The following is a 20,908-nucleotide window of genomic DNA, read 5'->3' on the forward strand; positions in this document are numbered from 1 at the left end:
ATTCCAAAACACACTTTATAGAAATAAAGACCCAAATAAAGACCAAAAAAGCTCATGGGGAGGCTGACATATAATTAAGGTGCCAATACTACTGAAATTAATTTATTTAATGCCATACTTGTCAAATTACCCAAATGTTATTTTAAATAGAATTAGAAAAAATTAATAAAGTTCATCTAGAGGAGCAAAAAGTCAAGAGTCTCAAAGGAAGTAATAGAGGAAAAAGTGAGGAAGGAGTCCTAGCAGCATCAGCTCTCAAAATATACTACAAAACAGTAATTTTCAAAACATTTTGATATTAGTTAAAAAATAGAGAGATTGAACAGTGGAGAGAGGTACATATTATACCCCATAACATGAAATCATATTAATATAGTTAGCATGGTATGCAATTAATGCCCAAACTCCAGTTAGTGAGGTGAGAACTCATTCTACCAAATAACTGAGAATACTAGTAAGGAGTCTAAGAAATTGGTCGTCAACTAGCATCTCATGCCATATTCCAAGATAAACTCCAAATGGATATATGACTTGGAGGAAGGAATTGACCTTCAAATCTTTCAAAAGTGTTCTTGAGAGGCTCACAGAAAATAAAATGGACAATTTTGGTTATATAAAATTTTTATAAACAAAGCTTATGCTATTAAGAATCAAAAGGGAAACAGATAACAGGATGGGGGGAGGGGAAGAATCTTTCTATCAATTCCTCTGATAAAGGTCTTGTATCTAAGATTATACAAAGAAATGATTCAGGTTTGTAAGAATTCAGATATTCCTAGTTAATAAATGGTCAGAGGATATGAGCAACCAATTTTCCTAAGAAGAATTCCAACATAACTATATAAAAAAGATCCAAATCATTAATTAGAGAAATATAAATGAAGGTAATTTTGAGATACTTCACAACCACTGGCTTGGCAAAGATGACAAAAAAAGGAAAAATGACTGATGTTGATGGTGCTGGGAAAACTGGCACATTAATACATTGTTCAAGCTTTAATTGGTTTAACAATTCTGGAAAGCAATATGGGGTTTGCTCTCCAAAATCACTAAACTATGCATATTCTCTGATCTAGTTATGGCTGTGCCTCACAGAAATAAAACAAAGAGGAAAAGGACCAACAACGTACAAAAAAAATTATATAGCTTCTCTTCTTGTAGTAGCAAAGAACTGGAAAGTAATGGATTACCTATCAATTAATTTGAAAGGATTCTCAGAGCTGTAAGCCTCCATCTTGACTCCACCCCTTTACCTATCAATTGAAATGATAGTAATAACAATAGCTAACATTCATATTATGATTTACTATGTACCAGACACCGAGTTAAGTGCTTTGTAATTATTATCTCATATGATCCTCACAATAAACCTGGGAGGTAGGTGCTATTATTATCCTTATTTTTCTAGATGAGGAAACTGAGATAAACAGGTTAAATGACTTGTATCTGGACCTAATGCTCTAACCACTGAGAGGGAAGGGGTGGGGGGAATTCGATGTTTGGAAAAAAATAGGATGATAAAGATATAAATCTGTATAGAACAAGTATTGTTTTTTGATAATAAACAAAATCGGAACAGGTGCATTCTTTTTTTTTTTTTTAACCCTTACCTTCCATCTTGGAATCACTAAAGTATATTGGCTCATAGGTGGAAGAGTGGTAAGGGTGGGCAATGGGGGGGGGGGGTCAAGTGACTTGCCCAGGGTCGCACAGCTGGGAAGTGTCTGAGGCCAGATTTGAACCCAGGACCTCTGGTCTCTAGGCCTGGCTCTCAATCCTCTGAGCTACCCAGCTGCCCCCTGGGATGCATTCTTTACAGTTTCATAGGTTGCTTTTATTTTTATCATATGAAAGCTGGAATTATCCCAGTAGTACCACTTATTTTATGAATGTTAATTTTGAGATAAGATAGAATGTAATAGTAATGCAAAAAAACCTTTATAAATTATGTATGTGTGTATAAATACACACACATATACACATACACATATATATAAATCTTAATACATTTTAGCTATGATATATACATGCCTCACACACACACATAGCACAAAATCACTCATGCTCAATTGTTTACGAAGCTCTACTAGCCTATTCGATTTATTTTTATGATTCTTTCCTCTAATAATTGGCTCTTTAGGACCCATGATTATTATTGAAATGAAGATTAATAAATTTTTCAAATATCTTTTCAAATAAATAAGGACATTCTGGGGAATTAGCCAGCACTAGTAATAATTACACCAAAGTTTATTTTGTTATGAATTAAGATATGAATACAGTTTAATTTTTTTTAAATACAGTATACTGTTAATAGTATTTTGTAACATCAAAATGCAACCTAATATTAATGAAAATAACAGGTTTTTCATAAGATAGGAACAGTAATGGCTGTAATTAAAGTTATATTAATAAATTACAGATGATATACATATACCCCTTTACAATTATCTTCAATTTCAAGATTAAAATACATATTTTAAGAATAAAATGTTGCATGCATGAAATAATTTCACTTTTTATATAGTGATTTTATAATTAGTTTACAATGGGTAAAAATAAATATTGCTCTGAATATTTCATTATCACTTTGTTTATCTAATTGGGTTAGTTTTTAAGCACAGTCCTATCAATGGGAATTTAGGGATATTTATCAAGAAGGCTATTTTGACACATTAGGTTTTTGAAATGTTACTGCTAAAATAATATTTTATTAAATTATTAAAATATTTTGATTTTCATTTAGAGTGTTAATGTACACATGAATACATGCATAAGTGTATGAATGATTGAGTGAATTAATGAATAAACAAATGAAAAAAGAATATTTTAAGTGCTTATTATATGTCAAGCACTGTACTAAGCTCTCTGGATATAGATACAAAATTGAAGACAATCCTTGCCCTCATGGAGCTTATATACAATAGGAGGAGACAACACATATAGGTGAATGATCTCCAGGGTTAAGTATTTTGGTTTGGAAAGTTATGGGGTTGATTAATAATCTGTAGAAGAGTATGTCAATATGCCTTTTCTAGTAGCAATTACAGTATTGATTTGATTATAATTCCACTAATGGACAGAGTGGTTTGGACTGTTGAAGAGCATCTGCTTTGGTAAAGCAGGTGGTGACAAGATGGCCAGAGACTATATAAGTAGACAGAGAAATCTATCCAGTGCATGCATATATACTTTGTACATATGTAGAGAGAGAGATATACAATGGGCTATATAGATACAGATCTATGTGCATTTTTGTAAAATAATATGTATTTTCTATAGACAAATGTTATTTAAAATTCCTAAGTGTGCTCTCTCTAGTGATTTTTATGATGACCATAATCATTGTAGCAGCAAAACTTCAGTATTACAAGAAAACTTCTCAGCAACAAAATACTACACCTTTGGAATTCAAGGAAACTAACCCACAAAAGATGGGAGTCTCTCTTTAGTCGCTATTTTCTCCAAAATAATTGTCATCAGAAAGTATTCTCTTAGCTGTCTGGTAGTTTAGATCTCAATTAATCATAGTGATTGAGATTCTTAGCATTAGCAGTGGTTCTTATTCTGGAAATAGTACTGCAATCTATTCCTTGAAGCAAAATTTTAAGAAAATTTACTCCTTTATTCAAATTTTTATAGAAATTCCTTATTTAGAAGATATGACTAAAAAACTAAAGTTACCATAAAGTTAGGGAAATTTCAGGTGGAAGCTGTTGTCTTTCCTACCTCACGATTTAATTCAATCAATACAATTTAATTTTAATTTCAAGACATAAGAATCTAGGGGGTAAGTGGAAAGAGCACTAGATTTCAGGTTGATCCCAGTTCTGCTACTCAAATACCTATGGGACTTTGAGCAAGTTACCTTAATTTACCATGTACCTGTATTCCTTATGTGTAAAAAGAAGGGATTTGATTAGAGGCACTCTTAAGATTTTTTCTGGTTCTAAATAGTATTTCCAGTGATCCATTTGTAAAAGGACATAATTTTATTCTGTAGATAACAGAAACTTTTTTTATGATAGTAACTTACATAGTATTTAATGGTGATTTGGTTTAGAACTAATATAGTTTGACTACCTTTGCCTTCCATTCTGTTTTTCAGGTAGGACACTGACAAAACATTTTATAAGCATAAGTGAATATACTTTTTTTTATGATACAGAGTTTAGATAATCCCATAATATTCCAGTGTTTAATAGTCCTCACTATTGGGTAATAATTCTTCATATCTCACCCAAGTACCTCATCATGTTGTCATTTGAACCTTTTTTACTTCTGTAGTTCTCTGTGAGAATGGAGAATAACTAATTACCATAATAAAAATGGAAGTTTGTAATCTTACCAGTTTTCTGGTAGTCATATTAAGGTTTTTCATAGGTCTGAGTCTTTATGAGTCTTTATGCAGAGTTGACACTAATTGGCTCAAATTCTTAGTAATAAATATTCTTTTAACATTTACTTTGGATCCCTTTAACAACATCTATGGTTATATAACTTTAAAAAAATTTCACAAAAAACAAAAATTCCCCAAAGTTGAGAATTAATCATGATTTCTGAAATTTTAATCTAGAACTCAATATTATTTCCTCTTTAGTAATATTGACATATTTAAGGTAAGTGAAAAATTGCTAAACTGGTTCTGTCACATGATCAGATTAATTGTCCACATGGTAATTAGAAGGATTCATGAATAGCAAAATTTTAAAAATAATCTTATAATCTAGATCCTTACATTATATCTATCATGTAACTAAAAAGAAATTTTATGATATTGATTGTGTCTAGTGCCTCAGAGGAGGCAGAATTATCCTGCCCCAAGGCCTGGACTCTAAAGAAATGGCAGCAACTCTGCCTAAAGCTTGTACTGCAACTGAGAAGCTGATGTTGAAAGGGGTTGTAAGGCATCCCAGGGCTTTAGATTACTGTGTTTGGTTGAGCACAAGGTTTCCCTTAGTGAATTAGAGAGTAGTAAAGTGGGAAAATCCAGAAGTTCAAGGAGAGTTCATCAGATTTGGGAGGTAGACAGGAACTATGCCTGAGTTCAAGGGATCTGCAGAGTCACAGCCACCTGAACCATATGCATCCATTTGTAGTAAGGTGTGTCCAAACTCCATTCTCTTTTATATAACAGACTTCTGCTGTGGTCTGAGCTGGCTGGCCTGAAAGAATAATAATCGTTAACATTATGCTTTGAGGTTTGCAATGCACTGTATATAAATGATTCATTTGATAATAGATAAATAGGAATTGATGTTACTTGGCCTATTTCATTTTACAGATTTCATGATTGAGACCTGGAGAGGTTATGACTTTTCCAAGGTCACATAGCTGGGATTGCAAAACCCCAAATTCAGTGTTGTGAAAAGTGTCAGTCTTATTCTATTATGTAATACCAGAATATCCTGGAAAATTTATGCAACTATTTAATAACAAGTATAGTTATCCTGTGGGTAAAATTTCTTTCCTTTGTCTGGAAATAAAAATTTTTAGTACTTATAATTTTCTGTTTTTAAAATGATGATATTAAACTATTATTAACAATTCTGAAAATGCCTTTGCAGTTGATGAAAATTATATTGTAGTAAGTGTTATCTTTATCAAATTCTTTCCAATTTATATCTGATTATTTGGATAGTAAGTGCTTGCTTTGCATTTCTTATGTAGTTATGATGACTTGTGTATAGTAAATGCTTAATTAATTATTTTGTTGAATATTGTTCAACTGAGTATAGTTTTAGGGCTTATTTTATAGCACCAGTTGGAGAAATCATCTCTTCCTCCCATTAACAGGTTCCCTGAATTGCCCAGCAATAGCACAGAGAATAATTCAGTTCCCTTACTTTGACCTTTCTACATAAAAGCCTTCATTTCTGAAGTTCTTTGAAAACCTTTTATTTAAAATTCTAACTGTACTTTTAGAATATTTATATGGAAATTTTTTCCCCCACATTTTAGACCAACATATGATGACATACCACTACTCAGCCGTCCATCACCTCCCAAGGAGGCTCAATTGGATGTTGATCGGGTTCCAGAAAAGGGGGCTGAGAAAGGAACTGTTGGTGACAGAGAAGATTCACCTACAAAGAACTTGAAATCCATTGCAGATTCAGGTTCTTTTTCTTACAAATCTCAGAAGGATATGGAGGAGGTTTCTCTTCGACAGTCAGTTATCCAAGCAGCAGTGAATGAACAGCAACTGTCTACAGAGGACCCTCAGGAGGAGACTATGTGCATTGATAACAACATGAAAAAGCACATTCCTGAGGAAAATTTGCAAACTACACATAGTAGCCATAAAATCCAGTTTACACCAGTGATTACAGAGTTCCCCAATTCTGTTAACTCTTTACCTCGAGATCCTGCTGTAAGTCCAGTTGCGACCGAAAATGCCAGTTCATCATCCCCAGAAACTCATTCGGTTTCTGTTATCAAATGTACCCCAAACAGGAAGGATACGTGCAATAAGGATGTACACTTGGACAAATGTCCTAACTCTTTTGAGTCATCACTCCAGTTAGGAACCTCTTCAGTTTTACGTCAGAGCCCTAAAGTTGGACAAGGGAACTCTTTGGATATGACCTCAGGTAAATCATTTTTGCAACGAGATGGTTTACAATCTCAGGGTAAAACTTGGGAGGCTGACTTCCGACTCAGGAAACCCATGGGTACTGGTGGCTCATTAAAATATGAGTCAGTCCCCAGAGTAGGAGAAAATGTAGGGGAAAAGTTGACCAGTGTGGGTATGGGTATTGGTGGCTCACAAAACTTTAAGTCAATCATCAGATTTGGGAAAAGCTCAGACACAAAGTTGAGCAGTATTGGTGTTGAAATTGATGATTCATTAAGAATCAATTCAACCCCCAAAGTAGGAGACAATTCAAAAACAAAGTTTAGTAGTGGTATGGGAATTGGTAGTTCATTAAACCTTGATTCAACCCCTGTGTTAGAAGAAAAATCCCCCCAAAAGGTGAGCAATATTGGTATGGGAACTGGTGACTTACTAAATATTGGTTCAACCCCTAAACAAGGAGAAAACTTACAAACAAAATTGAGAAATATTAGTATGGGTATTAATGGCTCACAAAACTTTGATTTAACCCCCAAGGCAGGAGAAAACTCAGAAACAAAGTTTACTAGTATGGGTATAGACTTCCAGAACTTTAAGTCAATCATCCGATTTGGAAAAAGTTCAGAATCAAAGTTGAACATTCCTGGTATGGGAACTACTGGCTCACTAAACTTTGAGGCAACCCCCCAAATAGGAGAAAACCCCAAAATTAAGTTAAGCAATATTGATTTCAATACTGATAGCTCACTAAACCTTCATTCAATGCCCAAATTGGGAGAATTCTCAAAAACAAAGTTAAGTACTATTGGTATGAGTACCAGTGGCTCACAAAACATTGAGTCAACCTCCAAAGTAGGAGAAAATCCAAAGACAAAATTGAGTAGTATGGGTATAGGTATTGGTGACTCACAAAAGTTTAGATCAATCATCAGATTTGGAAAAAGCTCAGAAAGAAAATTGAGCAGTATTGATATGGAAAGTGATGGCTCTCTAAATTTTGAGTTAATCCCTAAATTAGGAGAAAACTCAAAAACAAAGTTAAGCAGTATTGAAAAACACAAGAGTGACTCATTAAATTTTGAACCAGCCTCAAAATTGGGAGGAAATATAGAAAGAAAGTTGAGGGGTACAGATATAGATAATGGTGGATCACAAAACTTTAAATCAATTATCAGATTTGGACAGAGTTCAGAAACAAAATTGTCCCATAAGAGTATCGAAACTAGTGGCTCAGAAAACTTTGAGTCAAACTCCCAATTAGAAGAAAGCCCAGAAACAAAGTTAGGCAGTTTTGATAAGGGAACTGGTAACTCACTTAACTTTGAGTCATCCTTCAACCTAAGAGAAAATTTAGAAATGAAATTCAGCAGTGTGGGTCCTGGTGGCTCAAAAGATGTTAAAGTAACTCCCAAACTAGGAGAAATCTCAAAACCAAAGATGAGCATTAGTGACATGAGAACTGGTAACCTACTAAACTCTGAGGTAGCCCCAAAAGTAGGAGGAAATTCAGAAAGAAAATTGAGCAGTATGAGTACCGGTGGCTCACAAAATTTTAAGTCAATAATCAGACTTGGACAAAACTTAGAAACAAAATTGAGCAGTGTGGGCATGGATACTGGTGACTCAGGAAACTTTAGATCAATCATCAGGTATGGAGAAAGCCCACAAACAAAGTTGAGAAGCATTCATATGGGAACTGGTGGCTCAAAAAACTTAAAGACAATTTCCAAATTAAGGGAATACTCAAAACCAAAATTGAGCAGAACTGGCATACCTATTGGTAGCTCAAGAAACATTGATTCACTCCCTAAACTTGAAGAAAGTTCAGAAGCAAAGTTGAGTAGTATAGGTATGGTTGGCTCACACAACTTTCAATCAATCATCAAATTTGGAATAAGTTCAGAAAGAGAGTCAAACAGTATAGGTATGGATAGTGGTGGTTCACCAAACATTTTGTCAACTCCCAAATTAAGAGAAAACTCAGAAACAAAATTGACCAGTATTACTTTGGATGCTAGTACCTCAAAGAACTTTGAATCAACTCCTACGTTAGAAGAAATCTCAGAAACAAAGTTGAACAGTGCAGATATGGGTACTGGTGTTTCTCCAAACATTGAGGCAACTCCCAAATTAAGGGAGAGCTCAGAAACAAATTTGACCAATATTATTTTGGATGCTGGTACCTCACAGAACTTTGAATCAACTCCCTCATTAGGAGAAATCTCAGAAACAAAATTGAACAGTGCAGATATGGGTATTGGTGTTTCTCCAGACATTGAGGCAACTCCCAAATTAAGGGAGAGCTCAGAAACAAAATTGACCAGTATTATTTTAGATTCTGGTACCTCACAGAATTTTGAATCAACTCCCACATTCGGAGAAATCTCAGAAACAAAGTTGAACGGTGTAGATCTGGGTATTGGTGTTTCTCCAGACATTGAGGCAGCTCCCAAATTAAGGGAAAGCTCAGAAATAAAATTGACCAGTATTGATTTGGGTACTGGTAGTTCACAAACCTTTCAGTCAATCATTAGATTTGGAGAGAGCCCCAAAACAAAGTTAAGCAATAGTGGTATGGGTACTAGTGACTCCCTAAACTTTGAGTCAACACTCAAACTAGGTGAAAAATCAAAAATAAAGTTGAGCAGTCCTTCTATGAGTAGTAGTTACTCAGGAAATTTTGAGTCAGTTTCCATAGTAAGAGAACAATCTGAAACAAAATTGAGCAGTATTTGTAAGGATTCTGATGGCTTGCTAAACTCTGAATCAACCCTCAAACTGGGAGAACAATCAGGAACAAATTTTAGCAGTGTGGCCTTGGACCCTAGTGGCTTATTAAATTCTAAATCTGTCATCAGACTAGGTGAAAGCTCAGAAAGAAAATTGACCTCTATGAATACGGGGGCTGATAGCTCACTAAAATTTGAGTCAACTCCTAAATTAGGAACAAAATCAGAAGGAAAGTTGAGTAGTACTAGTATGAGAACTGTTGACCCACAAAAATTTGAGTCAGTCATCAGATTAGGAGACAGTTCTGAAGCAAAGTTGAGCAGTATTCCTAAGCATACTAGTGGCTCTCCAAAATTTGGATCAGTCATCAGATTAAGACAAAGTTCAGAAACAAAGCTGAGTAGTATTGATATCAGTACTGGTGGCTCACTAAAGGCAGAGTCAGTCATCAAATTAGGACAAAGCTCAGAAACAAAGTTGAGTAAAATACCTGTGGACACTAGTAACTACTTAAATTTCGAGGCAACCCCCAGATTGATAGAAAATTCAGAAAAAAAGGTAAGCACTTTGAATATGGACACTGGTCATAGTGGAAAGGCCAAATCAGTCATCAGATTAGGGGAAAGAATAGAAACACAGTCGAACCCTGCAAGTATGGGGATTGGTGGCTCAGCAAACTTTGAGTCAATTTCCAAACTAGAAGAAGATTCAAAAGCAAAGTTGGTCAGTATGGATATTAGTGGCCCACTAAACTTTGAGACAGCTCCCAACCTGGAAACAAAATCAGAAAGAGGGTTGAAAAGTATTGGTATGGACACTGGAAGCTCAGTGGAATTTGAATCAACTCCCAAAACGGGAGTAAACTTAGAGACAAAGTTGAACTTTATGCGTATGGGGGCTAGGGACTCACTACATTTGGAGTCAATTGCTAAACCAGGAGCAAATTCAGAAACAAAGTTAACCACTATGGTTATAGGGACTGGTAGCTCACTTAACTTTGAGGCTTCACCCAAACTAGGGGAAAACTTAGAAACCATGTTGAACCATATGGGTATGGGTACTGGTAGCTCACTAAACTTTCAGTTAACTCCAGAAGTAAATCCAGAAACAAAATTTGTCAATATGGGTATGAGGACTGGTAGTTCATTAAATTTTCGGTCAGCTCCCAAATTTGGAGAAATGAGAGGCATGGGTATGAGTACTGATAGCTCACTAAAATTTGAGTCAACCCCGAGACTAGGAGCAAAGCCAGAGACAAAATTGTGCCGGATCAGTATGAGGACTGGTCGCTCAGTGAAATTTCAATCAATTCCCCAGAGAGGGAAAAACTCAAAAACAGAGTTGATCAGTATGGGTATGGGGACAAGTGGCTCAATAAACTTAGAGTCAACATCTAGACTAGGAGAAAATCTAGAAACAATGTTGAGCCGTATGTGTATGGAAACTGGTGGCTCTCTCCACTTTGAGTCAACTCCCAAATTAGGAACAAACTCAGAAGCAAAGTTTGCTGGTTTTGGCATGGGAACTGGTGGCTCAATAAAATTTGAGTCAACCCCCAAAATAAAAGCAAAATCAGAGACAAAATTGAATCATATGGGGTTTGGTCGCTCCCTGAAATTTGAGTCAACTCCCAAACTTGAAGAAAACTCTGAGATAAAGTTGATTAGTATGGGTATGGGGACTTTTCATTCAGTAAACTTTGAGTCAACTCCAAAATTAGGAGGAAACTCAGAAACAAAATTGATCAGTGTGGGTGTGCAGACTTTTGGTTCTTTAAACTTTGAGTCAGCTCCCAAGCTAGGAGGAAACTTAGAAACAATGTTTAGCCGCATGGATATGGGAAAACATGGCTTGGTAAACTTTGAGTCAACTTCCAAACTAGGAGCAAACTCAGAAACAAGATTATTCAGTATGGGTATGGGGACTACTTTCTCAGGAAACTCTAAATCAACTCCAAAATTAGGAGAAAACTCAAAACCAAAGTTGAACTATATGGGCATGTGGACTGGTAACTCACTTAACTACTTAACTGCATCTACTCCCAAACTAGGAGCAAACTCAGAAACAAAATTTACCAGCTTTGGTATGGGAAATCCCAAATTAGGAACACATTCCCAAACAAAGTTTACCAGTTTTGGTTTTAGGGCTGGCAGCTCACTGAATCTTGAGTTTGCTCCCAAAGTAGAAGACAATTCAGGAAAAAAGTTTCCCAGTGTTGGTATAGGGACCAGTAGTTCATTAAATTTTGAGTTGACCCCCAAATTAAAAGCAAAGCCAAGGATAAAAATGAGTCGTTTAGGTATAGGAATTTGTCGATCACCTAAGTTTGTTTCCACTCCCAAACTAGGAGAAAACTCAAAAACAACGATGACCAGCTTTGGCATGGTGACTGGTAGTTCAGTAAACTTTGGGTCAACTAAACTGGGAGAAAACTCTGAAACCAAGTTGACCAGCTTTGGTATGGGGACTGGTGGCTCATTCAACTTTGAGTCAACTCCCAAAACAGGGGAAAAAATAGAAACAAAGTTGATCAGTACGAATTTGAGGCCTAGTGACTTGGTACACTTTGGGTCAACTCCCAGACTAAGAGAAAATTCAGAAACAAGGTTAATCAATGTGGGTATAGGAACTAGTGGCTCCTCAAACTTTAAGTCAGCTCCAGAAGTAGGGAAAAGCTCAGAAACAAAGTTAGTTAGTATTGATTCAAGGATTAGTGACTCAGTAAACTTTGAGTCAAGTCCAGAATTAGGAACAAACTCAGAGGCAAAGCTGGTCAATATAGGTTTGGGGACAAATGACTCAGTAAACAATTCATCTGCTACCAAACTAGTAGAAAACTCGGACACAAAGTTGAGTAGCATTGACATGGTGACTGGTAGTTCAGTAAATTTTGAGTCAACTAAGCTAGGAGAAAACTTGGAAACAAAGTTGACCAGCTTTGGTATGGGGACTGGTGGCTCACCCAACTTTGAGTCAACTCCTAAAGTAGGAAAAAATTTAGAAACTAGTGTGAGTTGTATTGTTATGGGAACCCATTGCTCCTCAAACTTTGAGTCAACTCCTATACTTAAAACAAACTCAAAACCAGTGTTAACTAATGTAGGTTTGGGGACCGACAACTCATTAAACTTTATATCCACTCCCCCAAAAGAAGAAAACTTAGAAAGAAAGTTTGTCATTACTGGTGTAGGGACTAGTGTCCCGTTAAATGTTGAATCAACTCCCAACCAAGGAGAAAATTCAGAAACAAGGTTTATTGATATGGATATAGGAACTAGTGGCTCAGCTGAGATAGCTCCTAAAGTAGGAGAAAAGTCAGAAACAAATTTGATAAGTTTGGGGACTAGTAGCTCAGTAAATTTTGAGACAAGTCCTAAACTGAGAGAAAACTCACAAAAAAGATTTGTAATTATGGGTGTGGGGACTAGTAGCCCACTAAATGTTGATTCAATTCCCAGATTAGAGGAAAATTCAGAAACAAGGTTAATCAATGTGAATATAGAAACTAGTGACTCACCAGAATTTGAGACAGCTCCAAAAGTAGGAGAAAGATCAGAAACAAAATTGATCAGTATGAGTTTAGGGGCTGGTAGCTCAATAAACTTTGAGTCATCACCCAAAGTAGGAAAACACTTAGAAACTATGTTGAGCTGTAATGTTACAGGAACTAGGAGCTCACCAAGTCTTGAGTCAACTCACATACCTAAAACAGATTCAGAAACATGGTTGACTGATAATGGATTAGGGACTGGTAACTCACTTAATTTTGAGTCAACCCATAGACTGGTAGAAAACTCACAAAGAAGACTGGTCATTATGTGTGTGGGTACTAGTAGCCCACTAAATGCTGATTCTACTCCCAGATTAGGAGAAAATTCAGAAACATGTTTAATCAATGTGGGTTTAGGAACTGATAGCTCACCAAACTTTGAGTCAGCTCCCAAAGTAGGGGAAAGCTCAGAAACAATCAGTATGGATTTGGGAAATAGTGATTCAGTTAATTTTGAATCAAATCCCATATTAAGAGAAAACTCAGAAACAAAGTTGATCAGTATGGATTTAGGACCAAACACAGAACCAAGTCCCATATCTAGAACAAACTCAGAAACATTTTTAACCAATATTGGAGTGAGAACTGATAGCTCACTAAATTTTGAGCCAATTTCCAAACAAGAAGTAAATTCAAAATCAAGATTACACAGTATGAATTTGGAGACTGGTGGCTCACTAAATTTTGAGTCCACTCTCAAACTGAAAGAAAACTCAGATAGAAGGTTAGTAATTATGAGTGTGGGAACTAGTGGCCCACTAAACTTTGATTCAATTCCTAAACTAAGAGAAAATCCAGAAACAAAGGCTACTGATGTAGATATGGGAACTGATTCACAAAACTTTGAGTCATCTCCCAAATTAGGAGAAAACTCAGAAACAAAGTTGATCAGTATGGATTTGCTGTCTGGTAGCTCAGTAAATTTGGAGTCAATTCCTAAAGTAGGAAAAAACTTAGAAACTATGTTGAACTGTATTGTTATGGGGACTACTAGTAGTTCACCAAACATTGAACTAAGTCCCATACGTAGAGTAAACTCAGAAACTGATAGAACAGGGACTTGTAATTCCCTAAATTTTGAGTTAATTCCCAGAAAAGAAAGAAATTCAGAATCAAGCTTAATCGGTATGGGTATGGTAACTGATGGCTCTCTCAACTTTGGGCCCACTCCAAAAGTAGAAGAAAACTCAGAAAGAAGGTTGGTCATTATGGGTAAAGATAAAGATGTCCTACCAAACTTCGAGTTAGCACCCAAACTAGGAAAAAATTCAGAAACGATCAATGTAGATATGAAAACTGATGACTCACCGAATGTTGAGTCAGCTTCCAGAGTAGGAGAAAACTCAGAAATAAAGTCTATTGGCATGGATTTCAGAACTGGTCACTCGGTAATCTTTGAACCAAATCTCAAATTAGAAGAAGTCTCAGGAACAAAGTTGGTCAGTGTGAGTTTAAGGAATGGTAGCCCAGTTGGAAAAGACTTGGAAACTATGTTGAATTCATCAAAACCTCAGCCAAATTCCATACCTATAGCAGATTCAGAAACTTTGTTGACTGATATTGGAGTGGGTACTGATAACTCACTAAATTTTGAGTCACTTCTCAAACAAGAAAATTCAGAAACAGGATTAATCAATGTGGGTATGGAAGCTGATGGCTCACCAAACTTTGAATCACCTCAAAAAGGGCAAGTAACAGAGTTGATCACAATGGATTTGAGGACTAGTAGCTCAGTAATCTTTGAATCAAATCCTAAATTAAAAGAAGACTTAGAAACAAAGTTGGTCACTGGTGGCTCAATAAACTTTGAGACAATACCCAAAGTAGGAAAAGACTTAGAAACTATGTTGAACTCGCCAAAACTTGAGCCAAGGTCCACACTAGCAATAGACTTAGAAACACTATTGACTGATATTGGAGTGAGTACTGATAGCTCTCTAAATTTTGAGTCAGTTCTCAAGCGGAAAGAAAATTCAGAAATAGATTTAATCAGTATGGGTAAGGAAACCAATGGCTCACTAAACTTTGAGGCACCTCCAAAAGTGGGGGAAATAGAGTTGATCGATAAGAATCTAGAGACTGCTAGATCAGTAATCTTTGAGTCAAATACGAATTTAGAAGACTCAGAAACAAAGTTGGTCAGTATGGGTTTAAGGACTAGCAATTCAGTAAACTTTGAGTCAATGTCCAAAGTAGGAAAAAGTCTAAAAACTATGTTGAGCTCACAACTTGAGCCAAGTTCCATACCTATACTCAGTAACTCAGCAGACTCACTAACATTGTTGACTGATATTGGAGCGAGTACTGATAGCACACTAAATTTTGAGCCAGTTCTCAAACAAAGAGAAAATATAGAAACAGGATTAATCAACATGGGTATGGAAACTGATAGCTCACCAAACTTTGAGTCACCTCCAAAAGTGGGGGAAGCAGAGTTGATCAGTATGAGTATGGGGACTGTTAGTTCAGTAATCTTTGAGTCAAATCCCAAATTAGAAGACTCAGAAACTAAGTTGGTTAATGTGAGTTTAAGAATAGATAGCTCTATTAAGGCTGAGTTAATACCTAAAGTATTGAAAGATTTGGAAACTATTTTGAGTTTATCAAAACCTGAGTCAAATCCCACACTTGTAGCAGACTCAGTAACATTGTTGACTGATATCGAAGTGGGTACTGATAGCTCACTAAATTTTGAGTCATTTCACAAACAAGAAGGAAATTCAGAAACAGGATTAATCAGTGTGGGTATGGAAACTAATGGCTCCCCAAACTTTGAGTCACCTCCAAAAGTAGAGGAAGCAGAATTGGTCACCATGAATTTGAGAACTGATAGCGCAGTAAACTCTGAGTCAATGCCCCAAATAGGAAAAAGCCTAGAAACTACATCGAACTCACCAAAACCTGAGCCAAGTCTCATACCAGTTACAGACTCAGAAACATTATTAGTTGATATTGGAGTGGGTACTGATAGCTCACTAAATTTTGAGTTAGTTCTCAAACAACAAGAAAGTTCAGAAATAGGATTAATCAATGTTGGTATGGGAACTAATGGCTCACCAAACTTTGAGTCACCTCCAAAAGTAGAGGAAACTGAGATGATCGGTATGAGTTTGAGGACTCGCTCAGTAATCTTTGAGTCAAAACCCAAATTAGAAGACTCAGAAACAAAGTTGCTCAATGTGAATTTGAGGACAGATAGCTCAGTACACTTAGAGTCAATGCCCAAAGTAGTAAAAAGCCTAGAAACTGTATTAAACTCACCAAAACTTGAACCAAGTCCCACACTTGTAGCAAACCCAGAAACACTATTTACTGATATTGGAGTGGGTAGAGATAGCTCACTACATTTTGAGTCAGTTCGCAAGCAAGAAGGAAATTCAGAAACAAGATTGATCAGTGTGGGTATGGAAACTAATGGCTCACCAAACTTTGAGTCACCTCCAAAAGTGAGGGAAACAGAGTTGATCAGTATGAATTTGGGGAATCGTAGTACTGTAATCTTTGAGTTAAATCCGAAATTAGAAGACAACTCAGAAACAAAGTTGGTCAATGTAGGTTTGAAGACTGGTAACTCAGTAAGCTTTGAGTCAATGCCCAGAATAAGAAAAGACATAGAAACTATGTTGAACTCACCAAAATTTGAGCCAAATCCCATACCGATAGCAGCCTCAGAAACATTGTTGACTGATATTGGAGTGGGTACTGATAGCTCACTAAACTTTGAGTCAGCTCCCAAACAAGAAGAAAATTCAGAATCAAGGTTAATCAATATTATGGGGATTTATGACTCACTAAACTTTGAGCCTACTCCCAGTCTAGAAAAAAGATTGATCAGTATATCAATGGAAATTGATGACTTGGTAAACTTTCAGTCAGCTTCCAATATAGGAGAAAATTCAGAAACAGAGTTTATCAATAAGAATATAGGAACTGGTGGTTTGCTCAACTTTGAGTCACCTCCCAAATTTGGAGAAAACTTAGAGAATATAGCAAACTATATTGTGATGGGGACTAGTGATTCAGTAAACCTTGAGTCACCTCCTAAACTTGGAGCCAACTCAGAAACAAATTTGACTAATATAGGTATAGAGATTGGTGGCTCACTAAACTTTGAGTCAACTCCTAAACTAGGAGAAAACTCGGAAACAAAGTTGACCAATATGGACATAGAGACTGAGGGCTCACTAAACTTTGATTCATCTGGCATTTTAGAAGAAAATTCAGAAACAGTGTTGACCATTATGGATATGGGCAATGATGATTTACTAAACTTTGAGTCAACTCCAAAATTAGGAGAAAATTCAGAAACAGTATTGACTAATATTGATGATATAGGGACTAATGACTTACTAAACTTTGAATCAATTGCCAAATTAGGAGAAAACTCAGAAACATTGTTGTCCATTATGAATATAGGGAATTATGGCTCATTTAACTTTGAGTCAACTGCCAGACTAGGAGAAAAACTAGAAGCAAACTTGACCAGTATGGATATGGGGACTGATGACTCACTAAACTTGGAGTCAACCACCAAATTAGGAAAAAATTCAGAAATAGCATTGATCTGTATGGATTTGGGTACTGATGACCTACTAACTGAATCTACTCCCAAACTAGGAGAAAATTCAGGAACAATGGTAAGCAGTGTGCTAACGGGGACTGTTGGCTCATTAAACTTTGAGTCAGTTCCCAGAATAGGAAAAAACTCAGAAACAATGGTGAGCAGTTTGGGTATGGGTTCTGTTGACTCATTAAATTTTGAGTCAATTCCCAAACTAAGAGAAAACTCAGAAACATTGGTGAGCAGTGTGGGTATGGGTACTATTGGCTCACTAAATTTTGATTCAACTCCCAAAGTAGGAGAAAACTTAGAAACAAAATTGAGCATTATGTGTATGGGTACTGGTGGCTCACTAAACTTTGAGTCCACCCCCACATTAGGAGAAAACTCAGAAACAAAGTTGAGCAGTATTGGTACAGTTCCTGTTAACGAAGTCGTTGAAGACGTCATTCTGCCCAATATACAGTCCAGCCAAGAGGAGGAGAGTTCCTTTTTTAATATATCTGCCATTTTGGATCATGACAGAACAACAGATTCTGAAATGAGTTTTGATTGTGATGCCCCAATTGAATCAATAGCTGACCAGCATACATTAGCTATGAAAGAAATAGACCTTCTGACAGAGGTGCATGTGGACCTGGAAGATGCAAACTATCAATCTCGTTTGAGCTCTGTTCTTAAAGTTGGTTCTTTAGAGGATACCCAACAAGCAAACATGAATACAGTGGAATGCTATGATGAGCCGGTGCTTCCTGCTCTTCCTCATGTGCCTCCTTCCTTTGTGGGAAAAACATGGACTCAAATAATGTATGAAGATGATTTAAAAATTGAAGCTCTGGTGCGTGAATTCCGGGAAGGCCGGAATTTCCGTTGTTACTTTAATGATGAACCTGAGACTAAGAAAACAAGTGAAAATAATCAGAAAGGTCAGACATCAGCTAAAGCACTGCCAGAATTTGATGATACTGCAAGTGTTTGTAGTTTTGGCAACTTTTCTGAGGCTTCAGATACGCTATGCAAAGCTCCACCAGCTAAGAGGCCTAAAAAGCGCACGTGGCGTATGGCTTCTCGATGCCAAGTTGTTAAAGTCAGCCATGGGACTCAGACCAATGTGGTAGACTATTCAATATTTGGGAGACACGCATTTAGTGAGCAAGAGCTATTGGACAATGAGACAGGTATTTGGTTGGAGAATGATAAGACACCAAACACGAGTACCAGATTTTGTACACTTAAACTTCCTGAATCCTATACCAAAATTTTGAGCCCTGTGCAACCTGAAACAGTAGTTTATGTTCTTTCTTGCCCAGAGACTAATCAGAGTAAAGGAAATCTTGAAGATCTTAAAATGAGAAGAAACCACAATTCCATAGATAATAAAGATTCTATAAAATATAAATACAAACGATGTTCTTTTAAGTATTATGATCCAATGACTAATAAAGTCGTGAAAACAATTCCTACTGACTTATTAGGAGAAAAGGATAAAAAACCTGCCCATGTAAGACAATTGTTTAAAAGTCTCAACCTAAATGTCAAGTTGAACAAAGATATTGCTTCTCACACAGAATGTTTACCAGCTAGCCAGTCTTCTGACTTATCAGACCTTGATACCTCTACATCAGACCCTGCTAATGGAGATGATTTAATATCAAGTCAAAAATTGGATGGACCTTACCTTTCCTCAGCTAAGGGAGATGATTTAACATCAAATCAAAAGCTGGATGGACCTTACCTTTCCTCAGAGGATTGTGAAGTTTTGAATGACAGTTCTGTAAATAAATTTTATCGGCAGTCAGCAGTCTCACCCTTAGCCACCAGGCATGTTCAAATAGAAAATTATTCCAGATCAGCCTCATGTAAACAGAGGGTTACCAGAACACCTGTAAAATCAATCAGAAGTAAGCTACTAATGAAGAATCCAAAGAAAATCTGGAAAAGGAAGGAGGCAAATAGTAAGGACCCAGGTTTTTCCAAAAAGGCTTCTGGACTTTTGGTTCTCCATCATGGAATTGCTAGAGTAAGAACTAAGAACACTTTGGGCAAACAGATACCCTGGATTAGGAGCAGAAAGAATGAAATAATAAGAAAGTATATATCACCTTTGCTCTCAAAATATTCTGCTGTTTTGGGTTGTGGACATCTAGCTAGAAAAACTATTGTGGGAAAATACCTGAGGACGCAAAAACTTGATTTTAAAATGTTAAAGAAGAGGAAAAGACCCAAGAAAATGTTTTTGAACTCCACAGTCACATCAGGTGCTACTGAAACACCAGAGAGACCCTCAGCAGAGTCTATTCTGGAACAGTCAGAGTGGACTTCTTCCAAAGTTACAAGGTGGGAGGTGAGTGATCAAAGACTACTTAGCACAGAAAAACAGCCTTCTAGAACTGCTACACTACCTGCTTTATCTTGTCCTACGAGGACACCATTATTTAACACAAAAACTCTTTCCTTGCCAACAACCAGTGGCAAGTTGAATGAGAAAATGAACTAAAGATTTTTGTGCTGTCTAGCTGAGGAGTCAAAACCTTGGCTAAATATATATTTTAAATTAATAAGCTAATAACTCAGTTCACATGGCTGGGATATGGGCACAGTACACATTGCACTGTTTTGCTATAAATGTTTTTTCAGAAATTTTGTATTTGTTTGAATTTAGCAATTAGGGCCTTATTTTTAGACTTAAATGCACTTGTTGTCCACCCTTTTCTGCAGAAAAACTGTGATCTTGTATAATATAATTTAGTATAAAATATTAAAACTGGCCCCCAGTTTGATGCTCTCCCTCTCAGTCTTTGTGATTGTACCTCTCGTAGCCTCAGATTGTAATAAATTGTCAAAATGACACCCAGGAAATATAGTGAAACAAATACCGTCATATTTTTTATGACAAATTAGTGGTTGTATGCACATACATTATATGTGTTTAGGACTGCTTTGGGAGCAGTGTCAGTACAGAATGAGACTAGTAAATGAAAATGAAGTAAGTACAGTTCAATCATAAGACTGGAAGGGACCATGAAATGTCAAATAGAGAATTCCCTCCTTTCTTGGTAGAATCTCAACTGAAAGATTAGGTGAATGAAAATTAACCTTGTTTTTAAGACTATAGGGGAAAAAGTTGCAAAATCTCCCAGCTAACAAAAAATTTTTCATCAGTTTTTCAATTATTAAATATGCGCTCTCTCATGCTCTAATTTCATTCATTTGGCCCCACTTCCCCCCAAAAAAAGCTCAAATCCTTGCGAGTTTCCAAATAGTAACAATTTAGGTTTGTGGGTGGGAGGAAAATCTCATTCTTTCCAGTTTTTTTGTCCTACTTCTTTTTTTTTAACCTGCCCAATGAAAAATTTACATTTGACTTTTAAACTCACAGAACATATAGTTAAAATATGAATATTCAGGTTATCTTTTGATGTTATGTTGTCCAAAAATAGAGATAGGGAGAGAGAGTGAATTTATTGATATTGGGACCTCCATGATGAAG

The 20,908-nt window shown here is 36.3% G+C and overlaps 1 protein-coding gene across 2 annotated transcripts in view; it reads left to right on the top strand.

The window, feature by feature from the left end:
• Positions 1-20,908, top strand: part of ZDBF2 (zinc finger DBF-type containing 2) — a 48,165-nt gene that overhangs the window by 19,913 nt on the left and 7,344 nt on the right. For both annotated transcript variants that reach the window (XM_044670682.1, XM_044670683.1), the window contains one exon: positions 5,962-6,593. In XM_044670682.1, coding sequence (XP_044526617.1) covers positions 5,962-6,593 — 632 coding nt within the window. The remainder of the gene's footprint in view (positions 1-5,961; positions 6,594-20,908) is intronic.

Source organism: Gracilinanus agilis, chromosome 3, assembly GCF_016433145.1.
Source record: "Gracilinanus agilis isolate LMUSP501 chromosome 3, AgileGrace, whole genome shotgun sequence".
In the NCBI taxonomy this organism is placed as follows: domain Eukaryota; kingdom Metazoa; phylum Chordata; class Mammalia; order Didelphimorphia; family Didelphidae; genus Gracilinanus; species Gracilinanus agilis.